This window comes from Dipodomys spectabilis, unplaced genomic scaffold (genome assembly GCF_019054845.1).
Source record: "Dipodomys spectabilis isolate Male_0828 unplaced genomic scaffold, ASM1905484v1 ptg000197l, whole genome shotgun sequence".
Lineage (NCBI taxonomy): Eukaryota > Metazoa > Chordata > Mammalia > Rodentia > Heteromyidae > Dipodomys > Dipodomys spectabilis.
In genome coordinates, this window is record NW_024870874.1 from 10,701,936 (window position 1) to 10,714,072 (window position 12,137).

Below are 12,137 nucleotides of genomic sequence, written 5' to 3' on the forward strand. Positions count from 1 at the left end.
TCAGAACTGAGCCTTAGCCTTAAATCAATTAGATTTTTCGAAAGGCACCTTTATAAGTAGAAAATGTCAGGCAGTTCATGTATTTCATAGAAATGAAAATCCCATGATTTTTCATGACTGGGACTATGTAGAGTCTTGGGGGATATCACCAGTTACATTCGCATTATTTCCTTGGAGCTTCCAGTTATTTCAGCAACCCTTTAAGGAACATCAATTGTAACACACACACACACACACACACACACACACACACACACACACACACACACACACAGTGCAAGGAGCTACGGTTCTAATGCTAAAATAAACTCCTAGCACCAAGGTACTTGAAGTCTAATAGCAAAATCATCACCGGAGAAACAAGCATGTGAAGGCGTATGTCATATTTGGTTTTGTGTACCCTTTAATTGGTTAGACATCTACCCTTCCCCCAGTGAAGAGCCTCCCACAGCAAGGAGGGACGTGGGGAGTTCTGACACAAGACCAGCGCAGCGGGACAGTTCGATCAGAGTCTAGGGAAGGGGCAGCGTCTGCGTGGTCAGGGGCTCGCAGGCGATCTGGAGTCAACTACCCTGACAAAATGGGCTCTGGAACGGCTTGAGTTCCTGGGAACATGGGTAGAGAAGGGGAAAAAGACCCAGTTTACTGGGTTAGCACCTTGAGATTGTACCCATTTAGCATCTGCAAACGAATCATAATAAAATGAAAAATAGACATTCCCAGAGGTCAATCTCTGTGCGGGACCATAGGGATCTGGGGTCCCTCTTCTCTTCTCAAAGGGACAAAAGGGTCTTAATGAAGAGATATTTTTCCCCAGGAAGATTCTAAAATCCCAGTGGGTCCACTCACTCCAGGGTAGAGAAACCACCCTCAGGCAGGCACAGGGAGGACTGTGTGGCGGGACTTGCCAGCGCTGGGACCCTGAGTGGCCTCCGCGCCCCCTCCCTTCCTCCCCCACCCCCCCGCGCGTCCCCGATCCTCCGCGGGCTCGCTCCCAACGGCGCGCGATCCCGCGCCCCCGCCCCCGCCGGCGCCGCGGCGCGCACGGGCCGGCCGGAGCGCGCACCCGCGCTCGGCTCCGCTGCGCTCGGCACCGCTGCTCTCCGAGCGCTCAGACCGCGGCCGCCGCAGCCCGCGGAGGACTCCAACTCCGGCCCGCCGGCGTGCGCCCGGGTCCCCGCGCCGCGCGCAGCCCGCTGTCCTCCGACCCTCTGAGCGCTCTCAGTCTCTCCCTCTCTCCTCCGCTCTCTCTCCTATCTCTCTTTCTTTCGCTCGCTCGCTCACACACACGCGCGATCTCACTCCAATCTGTACGCTGGAGGATTTAAATAAATACACACAAGGATCCGTCCTGCGCGCCCCCTCCCTGCCCACCCGCGCGGCGAGGGGACCCCGGGCCGCCCGGCCATGCTAACCCTAAAGCGCTTCCTCGCCGGCCTCCAGCTGCTGTGCGTTTGCCGCCTGGGTGAGTGATGACACCTCGCTGGGGTTTCCCCTCCGGGGTCCGCGGGGAGCGTCTGGGGTGGTCTTTCTTCCTCTTTGCTGCTGGCAGACGCCGCCATCAAGAGCAAGGTGGAAAAGTGGGGTGTGTGTGTGTGTGAGGGGAACCGCCACCTCGGATCCCGCATCCGACGGGGCGGCCGTCCCGACGGGTGTGAGCGGCTTGGGGAGGGATGGTTCCGCGCCCTCTCCCCAACGCCAGAGTCACCGCGTCCCCTCTGCCCCGAGGGGATCCGTGCCCCGGATCTCGCTGGAGAGACGGTTCAAAGGGAGAATGCCTGACTCCCTCCCCCCCAGCCCCAACCACACACCGACCGCTTGCCTTTTTTAGTCTTGGGCAAAGTGTGTAAAAGCAGCCTTTTTAGATGTACAGGAGACGATCAGTAAATAACCAGATACCGTCGAGAGGAGGGGGCTCCCTGTTGTACTGAGGGCTTTCGGTTTTTGTTTGTTTGTTTGTTTTCTGCTCGTTTTGAAGCCAGGAGTATTGCCTTAGGGGTTTAAGTCGGAACACACGTGTCTGACGCGAATGAATTGCACACGGACACCTGAAAGGTAGTTCTAGCCACAACAAGCAGCGCCCTGACTTTCCAGTGTTGGTTGTGGTTTTTATTTTTTTATTTCTTTTTGTACTTTTAGTTTATTCATTCAAGTCCAGGCAGTCTCTCGCGCACACACACACACACACACACACACACACACACACACACACACACACACACACACACATTTCCATCAGAACCTCTATCAATATTCTTTCTGCTCCTGCTGCGAGAGTCGACCCGCAGCAGCAGGTTGATGTATTTGTTCAGTGGCTCCGCTTTTGTCTAGCACCTTCCAGGGTTACACATTTAAAACTGGCTTTGCGTTCTGAAGTAGCCACTTTGAGTATTCACCTGCAACACAGATTTCAAGCCTCCCACAGTTGTTTGGTTGTTGGTTTTTTTTTTTTTTTCTTCAGAAGGATGGAAAGACATTTTTTTCTTTTTGCATTTTAAGGAAGAAATGGCTCTTTTCTTCCCTAAAGCTTTTCAATTTGAATGGGAAGCAGTGTATGCTTTGGAGACATGAACCTAGTGATGAGAAAGGTGCCTCAGTATAAGTGTTTCGCTCTTTGCAGTGAGAATAACCCTGCTAAGTTTGTATTTAGCTCATAATAACGTATTCAACCCGCGTTTTGATGCATGGGACCTCGCATGGAACAGTGGCCTGTACAAGCAGAAATTATTTTCAAGTTACAACCACAGGGAATTGTATCACAAACATGGTGATAATTGCCCACTACCTTCATTGATAGGACATTCTAAACGTCTTGTGGAAAGCGTGTGGAGCTAATGTGACATAGAGAAGGCAGGTGGCCTAGGTAAAGTTTGCAGGAGAACCTGTTGTCCTGTCCTGGTTGACTCCAGACTTTACAGGTGATTCTGGAAAGGAGGTTACACTTCTGTTTGAAGTCATCAAATACACACCTGTTGAATTTACATTTCTGCATTCATGTATGTAGCCAACAAAGCCAGATCTTCTAGATACTGAAATTATTATTTGAATAAATCTCACAGTGTTAGAGAAACAAACCAAGTATTGTTTATAAACCTCATCAAAGCCACATTACATAAAATATGTTACGTATACGTAGAGATAAGAATTCATACAAAAATATATGTCATATATATTTTTCTTATGGAATTGTACAGTTCAGTGATGTTCAATACATCCACAGTTGCACAACCATCACTATTATCTAATTGCACAGCACTTTAGTCCACTCCAAATGAAACCCCATACTCCATCTCCCTGATACCAGGTTCTGGGTACCATAACCTACTTTCTGTCACTATAGACAGATGCTTATAATCAAGTAATAGGTTTTTTCCTAGTTGTATTTACTTACCATATTTTTAATGTTCATTCATGTTTTAGCATATAACCATACTTCATTCCTTTATATGGCTGAGTAATATTCCATGTATAAATGCTTCATATCTGGGAATTTTCTCTCTCAGAAAAACATTACTTCTGGCCTATTTTTATTTGCAGAGCATTCGGTTTATTTTTTAACTCTTGAATGATATAAAATTTAAAGGAAAGAAATTTATTGTTTTCAGGCTATCCCAAGCCTCTGTAATTATGAAGAACGTAAGCCTATATTGGAACCAATGTACTTTGTTGTTATTGTTGTTGTTATTGTTTTGAGGCTGAGTGATAAATACTTTTGTAATTCTCACTGTTTACCATCTGGACAACAGACTGACCTGGAGTTATTTGCAACATCAAGTTAGCACAACATATTTTGGAAAACGCAGGCATATTACGTACAAGAGAGAAATTCAGCCTCTTCTCGATTATTTTTTCTTTTTTTTTTTTTTCGATTATTTTTTCTTAAAAGCTGAGATTATTGTTTATTTGAGTGGTTATTTCTTGTGCTCATTTTCCTTGTAGCCGTGAGGGAGCATGACACACTTACTTGTGTTCCGTGAGGTCTGAGGACTGACTGAACCTTGCTTTGAAGGGTGACATCTGTGGTACACTTTGGTGACTGTCCTTATCATCAACCAGGAACAGGTTGAGTTTGCTGACATGGTGGTCATTGTTGGTGATTGTGAGTGTCTGTGGCAGGGTAGTGTCACTTTTGTGCCTCCTCCGCCCCCATCCTTATTATTTGCATTGGGAGAACAGACCAACTGCTTTTTTCAAGCAATTCTAAACGGGTAGAAAATATCATTAGAGGGGCTGGGAAGGTGGCTCAGTGGTAGAGCGCTTGCCTTGCATGCATGAGGCCCTGGGTTCGATTCCTCAGCACATAAGCAAAAAGGAAAAAAAAAGCCAGAAGTGGCGCTGTGGCTCAAGTGGTAGAGCGCTAGGCTTGAGCTGAAGAGCTGAGGGACAGCGCCCAGGCCCAGAGTTCAGGCCCCACGACCAGACCCCCCCCCCCCTCAAAAAAAAAGAAAATATCATTAGAAAATGTAGACTGGAACACATCCTTTTTTCCTCCACTGAACAGCGGTAATACAAGGGACAGACTGCCATGACTTTCCTGTAAGGAGGCCCAACTATGAGTCACAAAGCAGAGTGAGGTGTTTTCACAGCTTGGAAGGAATCATTTCTTTCACTAATGTAAACTGGGGATCCTTGTATTAAATGATCTACAGTGTTACAAGATGCACCAAATTCAAGTGTTTAAAATATTTTGGCTAAATATGCACGGAATCAGATTCTCAACTTCTGTAGTTACATCTTATTACTTTAGGAACCACATTAAATACGGATCATACTTAAGGCTTCTTCAATAATTTATTACCTCACTTATTAATACTGCATATGGATTTAATGGAACTCAATAGATTGTGAATTTCAGCTTGACCAGTTTATCATCCAAAACCAGATCATTACTACAAATAGAAAATAGTCATGTTCCCCACCACCACCAGCTCTTCTCAATTTAGACAATTTTGACGAGCAGAGTAACAGTGTTCTTTATTTCGTTCGTGCTCATTCTTATGCACACTGTGGTTATTTTCACCCAGGGAAATTTGCCAGGATAAATCATTTCATTGATGAATTCGTTTCTGCTCTCATGTCTGCACTAGAGATCAAGACTCTTGCTTAAAATTTTATGAGGTGTGCTATGCGCTGGTGACTCATGCCTGTAATCCTAGTCATTCAGGAGGCTGAGAACTGAGGATCAAATTTTAAAAAGCTCAAAGCAAAGCTGTGGCTCAAGTGGTAGAGCACTAGCCTTGAGCAAAAGAAGTTCAGAGACAGTGCCCAAGCCCTATGGCTGCCACACGCGCACACACACACACACACACACACACACACACACACAAATATTATGAAGTATATTTTCCCCATCTCCCTCATTCAAAAAAGATTTGAACTACATCTAGCATGACAGCATTACTTGACCATTATTTTGCCAACTTCTCCGGTGGTAATGTGGAAATGGAGCCCCTCAGTTGAGACCAGAGAACCTCAAAAGGATTTAACAAGATGAGCTTGTACTTCATTTCTACCTGCCAACCACTTGAACATTTGCATACTCCTGGTGCTGACATTATATACCTGTTTTCTCATTTCATTTTTCCCTCAAAACCTTTAAGGCAGAAGTTTTCAGTCTAAATGTTTCACAGAAGAGGGAGCAAGGGGTGCAGAAAAGCCAAGTGATTTTTCTAACATTACACATAGCCTGTGTCTACGTATATCCTTTTGATCCCAAAGGTTGAGAGATTTTCATCTTTTCTTTCCCAGAAGATCAGTCTGCTGCTTAGAATTTACTAATTTGCTTTCCATAAGGCATGATACTGCACTTGACAGTCTTGTTGCTTTCATGCAGGGATCCTCTGTGGCTTTCTCCATATGTTTCTATGTTACACGTTTTTCCTTTTTGAAATTTCAAAGCATTACACCTCCTTTCTTACATGAAAATTTGCTGCCATATATCAACATCATCTTGAAAGTTTTGGCAAATTCATACAGTCATGTCAAGACTACCATGATCCAGGTACCAAACAGCCACATTCTGGCCACTGTCATGGCTCCGCCAGTGCACTAGGCACTAGAAGTCAACCACCATGTGAATGTACAGTCCTAATACTCAAGATGCTTGCCATCTAGCTAACCTCATCTAATAGCCACAGTGAAGACCTTCTTCAGGTCTTTAAGATTTTTTTCCATCCACAAGTAGTTGTGACTGTCTTTCCCAACCTCATTTAATTATTAAATGTATTAACTATTGAATATTTTAAAATACTTCACCCTCTATTAGGAATTCTAATGGTGGATAGGTGGGAGACATGGCTCAGAAGAGCACCTATCCAACAAACATGAAGTCCTGAATTCAAACTTTAGAACTGAGAGACATAGAGACATAGACAGAGTGAGAAATAGTTAACCAAACAACCAATCAAATTAAACACCAACTTAAACTAGACAGCTATATTTCAATTTTGCTTTGACTTTAAATGTCTTATTGGAATTAATCCCTAGCAGGATTTTAAGTTACAAAAGAACATCTGTTTTTATCTGTACTTGGAATTCTTTAGAGTCACATGTACCACACAATATTAGCCACTAATGGAAATATGTATTTTATCCTCTTGCACCACCTAAAACACGTAGGCTTTAAAACTATGCTGTTTGGTTCTGCAGCACAATACCTAAGTGACTCTTTAACTTAAAAATCTAGCAAATTAAAATCATCCAGTCCCTTTAGCACTGTAGCCACTCAGGGGTCAGTGTACCAATCTCTGTGAATACCATAAGGGATAGTATACAGAGTATTCCCATCACTCACAGCATCTGTTGCAAGCAGATCTGGTTTAGGACAGCATCAAAAAAAAAAAGCAATGATTGATAGTACTCATAAGAAGTCCATTCAACTACAAAATGGTCTTGTTACTAAAATTATTTGCAGCATTGATGAATGGGAGTTATTTTTGGCTTGTTATGGTGACCATACAAACATCACAGAGTTACACAGGGTGAGGAAAGTTTAATGGCCACTTTGCAGTCTTTGTAGATGGTGGATTGGCAGTAAGTGGTCTGTCTCACTGCACATTTTCCACAAGTTGTCTTTAGTAACTTACTGTTTTATAACCCACCAAAGTCTAGTTCCTTGTGGCCAAAGACCATATTTCATTCATCATTTGGTCAGCCACTAGTTTTGACCTGTTCATCTTTATTGCCACATCTGGCACCAGAATTTCACTTCACTTATTCTCTTAGAAATTGATATGCATGTCACCTAAATCCTACCTCTTATCTATGCATGAACAGTAAAGCCCTGTGCAGGAATGATCTTGAGTAAGTATTTAATTTTGGATGGATGGCTTAAGTGAGTCTTGGATAGGTCATGACACCAAGTCTGTGAATGTACCTCTGTGTGTGTGTGTGTGTGTGTGTGTGTGTGTGTGTGTGTGTGTGTGTGTGTTGGCAGGGATGGGGGTGTCAATGGGACTAAGAGTAATCAGAAATAGGAAAAGGAGCATCTTGAAAGCGCAAAGATTGTGTTTTCAGTCAGCTGAAAGCTGAGGTGTTGGATACATCCTATCTAGTTAAACTGACTATGAGCAATAATGGACCAAGACAATCCTAAAACCATAGGACATGCAATTGTATCTTGTGGATATGTGTACTTTTAGGGTTTGTCTAAATTTTAACTTTAATCCCAGAAAATAAGCAGCGTGTAGCTTAGTCCTGCTCACAGTAGATGTTCAGAAAATACTTTTTAAAGGTTATCAATGCCATTTAAAAAATCATTGTAAAGTTGATGTACAGAGGTATTATAGTTACATAACTCAGGTAAGGAGTACATTTCTTATTGAACAGTGTCATCACTTTCTTCATTTTCTCCCAGTTTTGTCCCTGATCCCTCCTCCCCCACAAGTTACATAGTTCATTTTCAACATAGTGTCTAGTGTGTATCACTGAATTCAGGTGGAATGGAGCAATCGGGTGAGTTAGAAATTCTTCCACAAATCAAAGAAAAAGAAAAGACATACTCTTTGTTAGGATCACTACTTATTTTCTCCTCATCAATCAACTTCCAATCCTTTTACTTCCCTTCCCCATCTTGATTTTTTCCCCTTCCTTTTCCCCTCCCTCTCTTTCCTACTCTGATGTTATTTCCTTTTTATCTTTTCTTCCCTTGAGCATGAATTTAAGATAGATTCAGATTTTTCTTAGCAAGTTAATAAAGAGTTTGATAGGGAGGGGACTGATTCCATATGATTACATTAATAAAAGTACTTTCATGTAAGTTGGAGGATTCTGTAGTTAACATAAATTTTAAAGTATGGATAACGACTGTTTCTGGTTTAAAAAAAAAAAACTTCTACTGTGTTAAAATAGGCTGATTGTTTTTCCAGCTGATACTTGCCCACAGATATTAAAGTAAACTCAGTTATGCAATATAATGGTATGTGGACTTTCTGGTATTATTCAATAAGCATAAATCAACTACAAGCACATTAACAAGAGAGAATATTTTTTATCAGTTTTCTTGGAAATAGAATTTCATACATTTGGAAAGAATAAGTTATTAATTAGCAGGAAAATAAGGAAGTTCTGTTAGGTTATTGAAAATAATAACTAGAACCACAGGTATTTTTTCCTTCTTGGAAAATCATTCTATCCTTTTCTCTCTGTGCTTACATGCTTTGCACTTACTCCAGTTTTTTTTTTTAACTCTCACTAACACGGACTAAATTATTCTTTGTTACTTGAACCCTAAAGCACTGACATATTTACCTAACAATACTAACCTATTCCCTGAACTGCTTAATTCAATGCTGGGGGTATGGATACATGTGATGATGCTCTCTAAAATGACTTCTTTATGCAGAGTTCAAGGTCAAACCACAGTCCTAATTGCATGCCAAGAACATACTAGCAGATATCAGCCATACTTTTCTGTCTTATCCTCCAACTAAAACTAACTTCAGTTATTACCTTTTTACCTACCTGTATCCTGACGCATTTTCTTTTAAAAAAGAATGTGTACAGGTATTAAGTACCACAATGAGTTGTGTAAAATCAAAGTTTTTCATAAGAGCTATGGGGTTGTGTGGGCTATCATTGTTGTGTCTGTTTCAGTGCTCAGAAAAAGTGACAGCCATTGACCTTGGCCAGGAGTTCTTGATCCTGGATGCATTCCTTACTTATCTGTTGTTATGGGCTGAATGCATGCTTCCTCTTCAGCATTCATGTGTTGAATCTCTAATTGTCAAGACAATGGTATTTGGAGATGAGGCCATTTGAGGGATACATAACTCATGAGATCCAAGCTGCAATGAATGAGATTGATGCTCCTAAAAGAAAAGGAAGGGACCAGAGCTCTATCTTTTTGCATAACATAAAGACACATAGCAAGAAAACAGTCATTTGCAAACCAAGAAGTGAGCCCTTAGCAGTCAGGATAACAGCAAACCAGACATCAGAAGACATACAGTAATCAAATCTGTCATCCCCTTAAAATTAGACTTTCTAGCCTCAAGAAAAGTGAGAAACACACATCCATTTCTGTAGCCTCCGAATCTATGATATTTTGTTATGGTACTCTGAGCTCATTAATGTACTTGAATGACTTCTAAACCATACTGCTGCCTGGTTATCAGATCAGCTACATCATAAAGTACAGATACTGGGCTCTGACATAGATATGTGCTTCAAATTCCCCAAGTCATTGCAGAATGCAAGCAGGGTTTAAAACACAGATCTAGGCCAATCTCACGATACTACTAGTCTTAATTTATTTGTCTTAAGGTTCAGACATTGTCAGCCTTCACACTATCCTAAAACAAAGCCAGTGACGTGGGACCAAGGCCCTGGAAAACGTCCCATTTCCCTTCTTAGGGCAGTTTCAGTTTCAGAGTAACAGGAGAAGATGAGGATGGACAACACTGGCTGACCTCATAGTTTGCAAGCCACCCTTTAGGAAACCAGGCTGTCTTGGAGGTAGTCCAAATGTTCAAGTCTCTCAGTGGGTGGAGAAAGATAAGTGAACCATCCTTGGAGATGTGAAGAGTCATAAGGCCATTTTAGGACACAGGCAGACATCTATCTTTCATTTTGCCAATGATACATGGTATTCCTTTCCTCATGAATAATTTGTTAGAATTAGTTACTGAGGTTGTTTTTTCCCCATGAAATAGAGAAGATTTAACTACACATTTTTAAAAAATTTTTCAGGATTTATTTCATGTGCTGTGTCTGAGATAAAATTTCTATTATTTATTATATCTAGACTATTTTGTTATACTACATTTGAGAAGCAACAGTAATGCCATTTAAATGATAATATTGTGCTATTTTAAATGGCTCAAATTACCACTTTAATAAACTTAATAGTAATGATGACATAAGGACAAATCAGTGTTATAGATCTTTATTGAGTATCTTCTTATGATAAATAGTGCTCTCAGAAAAGATTCCTTTTCTGGCCTGTCAATCTTCACAATACAGAAAGGTACATATATAAGCAGAATTTGCAAAACATGGGAGTATGAGTTGAGCAGGGGACATACTTAGTCTTAAATCCATATCTGCGAAGGTTGGTTAGGAAACAACCTTGAATATAGACCCTGTAGGAAGCATAGACGAGGTTTTCAGCATCGTTGTGGAGACTAAGGGCATCAGGGAGGGAAACAAAAGCACCTACAGAAGGAGAGTCAGAAAGTGACGTTTGGAGGAGGGAACTAAGAGGAGGGTATATATGGAGTCCTCGAAAAACTCCTAACAGGTAAGATTCGAATGGCTGAAGAATTTGAATGGAAAGTCATCCATTAAACAATGGAAAACTATTGAAGCATTTTGTACAGCCACATTGCTTGAACAGATTTCAGTATTCTACAAGGATCAGGGACCGGAATGCAGGGTAGATTGGAACAGAGTAAGAATGCACATCACTCATTACTCTTTCTTGGCTATGTTCGTATTTAACAAGCACTCTTAAATACTCATATCACATGATATAAATAAAAGTGGTATAATTGTTGGCATAACTGATGGGGCTCAGTGCCTTTGTCTGAAGAATGAGGCATGGATGACCTTCAAGGAATGTCTTCTCTCCTTGGGAGGTGAAGATGTACCCATGAACACAAGGGATTTTGGAAAAATCCAGGAGGAAAATGTGAAACAGCAAACACAATATTACAGAAGGTGATAATTTGGAAATTTAAAAAAAAGAGTGGTGGAGAGAGAAGTAATTTATTATTTATTATTCATTTATTTATTGCATAAATTATTTATTTATTTATTTATTACATAATAATACTACTTTTTTTGGAGGGGGGGGGACCCGGTCATGGGGCCTGAACTCTGGGCCTGGGCGCTGTCCCTCAGCTCTTCAGCTCAAGGCTAACGCTCTACCACTTGAGCCACAGCACCACTTCCGGCTTTTTTTCTTTTTGCTTATGTAGTACTGAGGATTCGAACCCAGGACTTCAGGCATGCAAGGCAAGCGCTCTACCACTGAGCCACCTTCCCAGCCCATAATACTACATTTTTGTGATGTTATTACATAGGAATCGAAGCTAGACATTCCTCTGAACACATTCTTCAGAATACTGAGTAGCAATAAAGGAAGATCACTGGGCTGCTTAAGAGGATCCCTTTTAGCAGAGATATAGTATAGTCATACCAAGAAAATTATTATATTTTAGCACAGACGTCTTTGGGCATATTAATAGTGTCAGGAAAATCCATAGAGTCCATCTCAGATGTGCCTACAATCCTAACACTCAGTTGGCTGAGGCAGGAGAATGGCAAGTTCAAGGCCATCCTGGGATACATAGTAAGTCTCCACTTCGAACTGCAAAAATAAATAAATATTAAAGAAAATATGTGTCCCAAAACAATTTCCTTTATTCACCTGGATGTTTGTCCTTTGTCCAGTGGTGTGTGTGCGCGCGCGTGCCCACACACACACACATACACACACACACACACACACACACACACACACACACACACAGTCTCTGAGAACATGTAAAAAGCACTTTTTCTCTTGGAACAAGAACATTTGTGAATATAAACCTCCTCTTTTATTTTCTGTATTCATAAATGATAAGCCAGTATTACTCATTTCAAGCTATTTTGTTAAAAAGTTGAGTACTCTGGGCACTAGTGGCTCACACCTG

At 41.5% G+C, this 12,137-nt stretch overlaps 1 protein-coding gene across 3 annotated transcripts in view; it reads left to right on the forward strand.

Annotated features, from left to right (window-relative positions):
• Positions 1-1,356: 1,356 nt before the first annotated feature.
• Positions 1,357-12,137, forward strand: part of Ptprz1 (protein tyrosine phosphatase receptor type Z1) — a 158,988-nt gene continuing 148,207 nt past the window's right edge. For all 3 annotated transcript variants that reach the window (XM_042695882.1, XM_042695883.1, XM_042695884.1), the window contains exon 1: positions 1,357-1,465. In XM_042695882.1, coding sequence (XP_042551816.1) covers positions 1,408-1,465 — 58 coding nt within the window. In that variant the 5' untranslated portion in view covers positions 1,357-1,407. The remainder of the gene's footprint in view (positions 1,466-12,137) is intronic.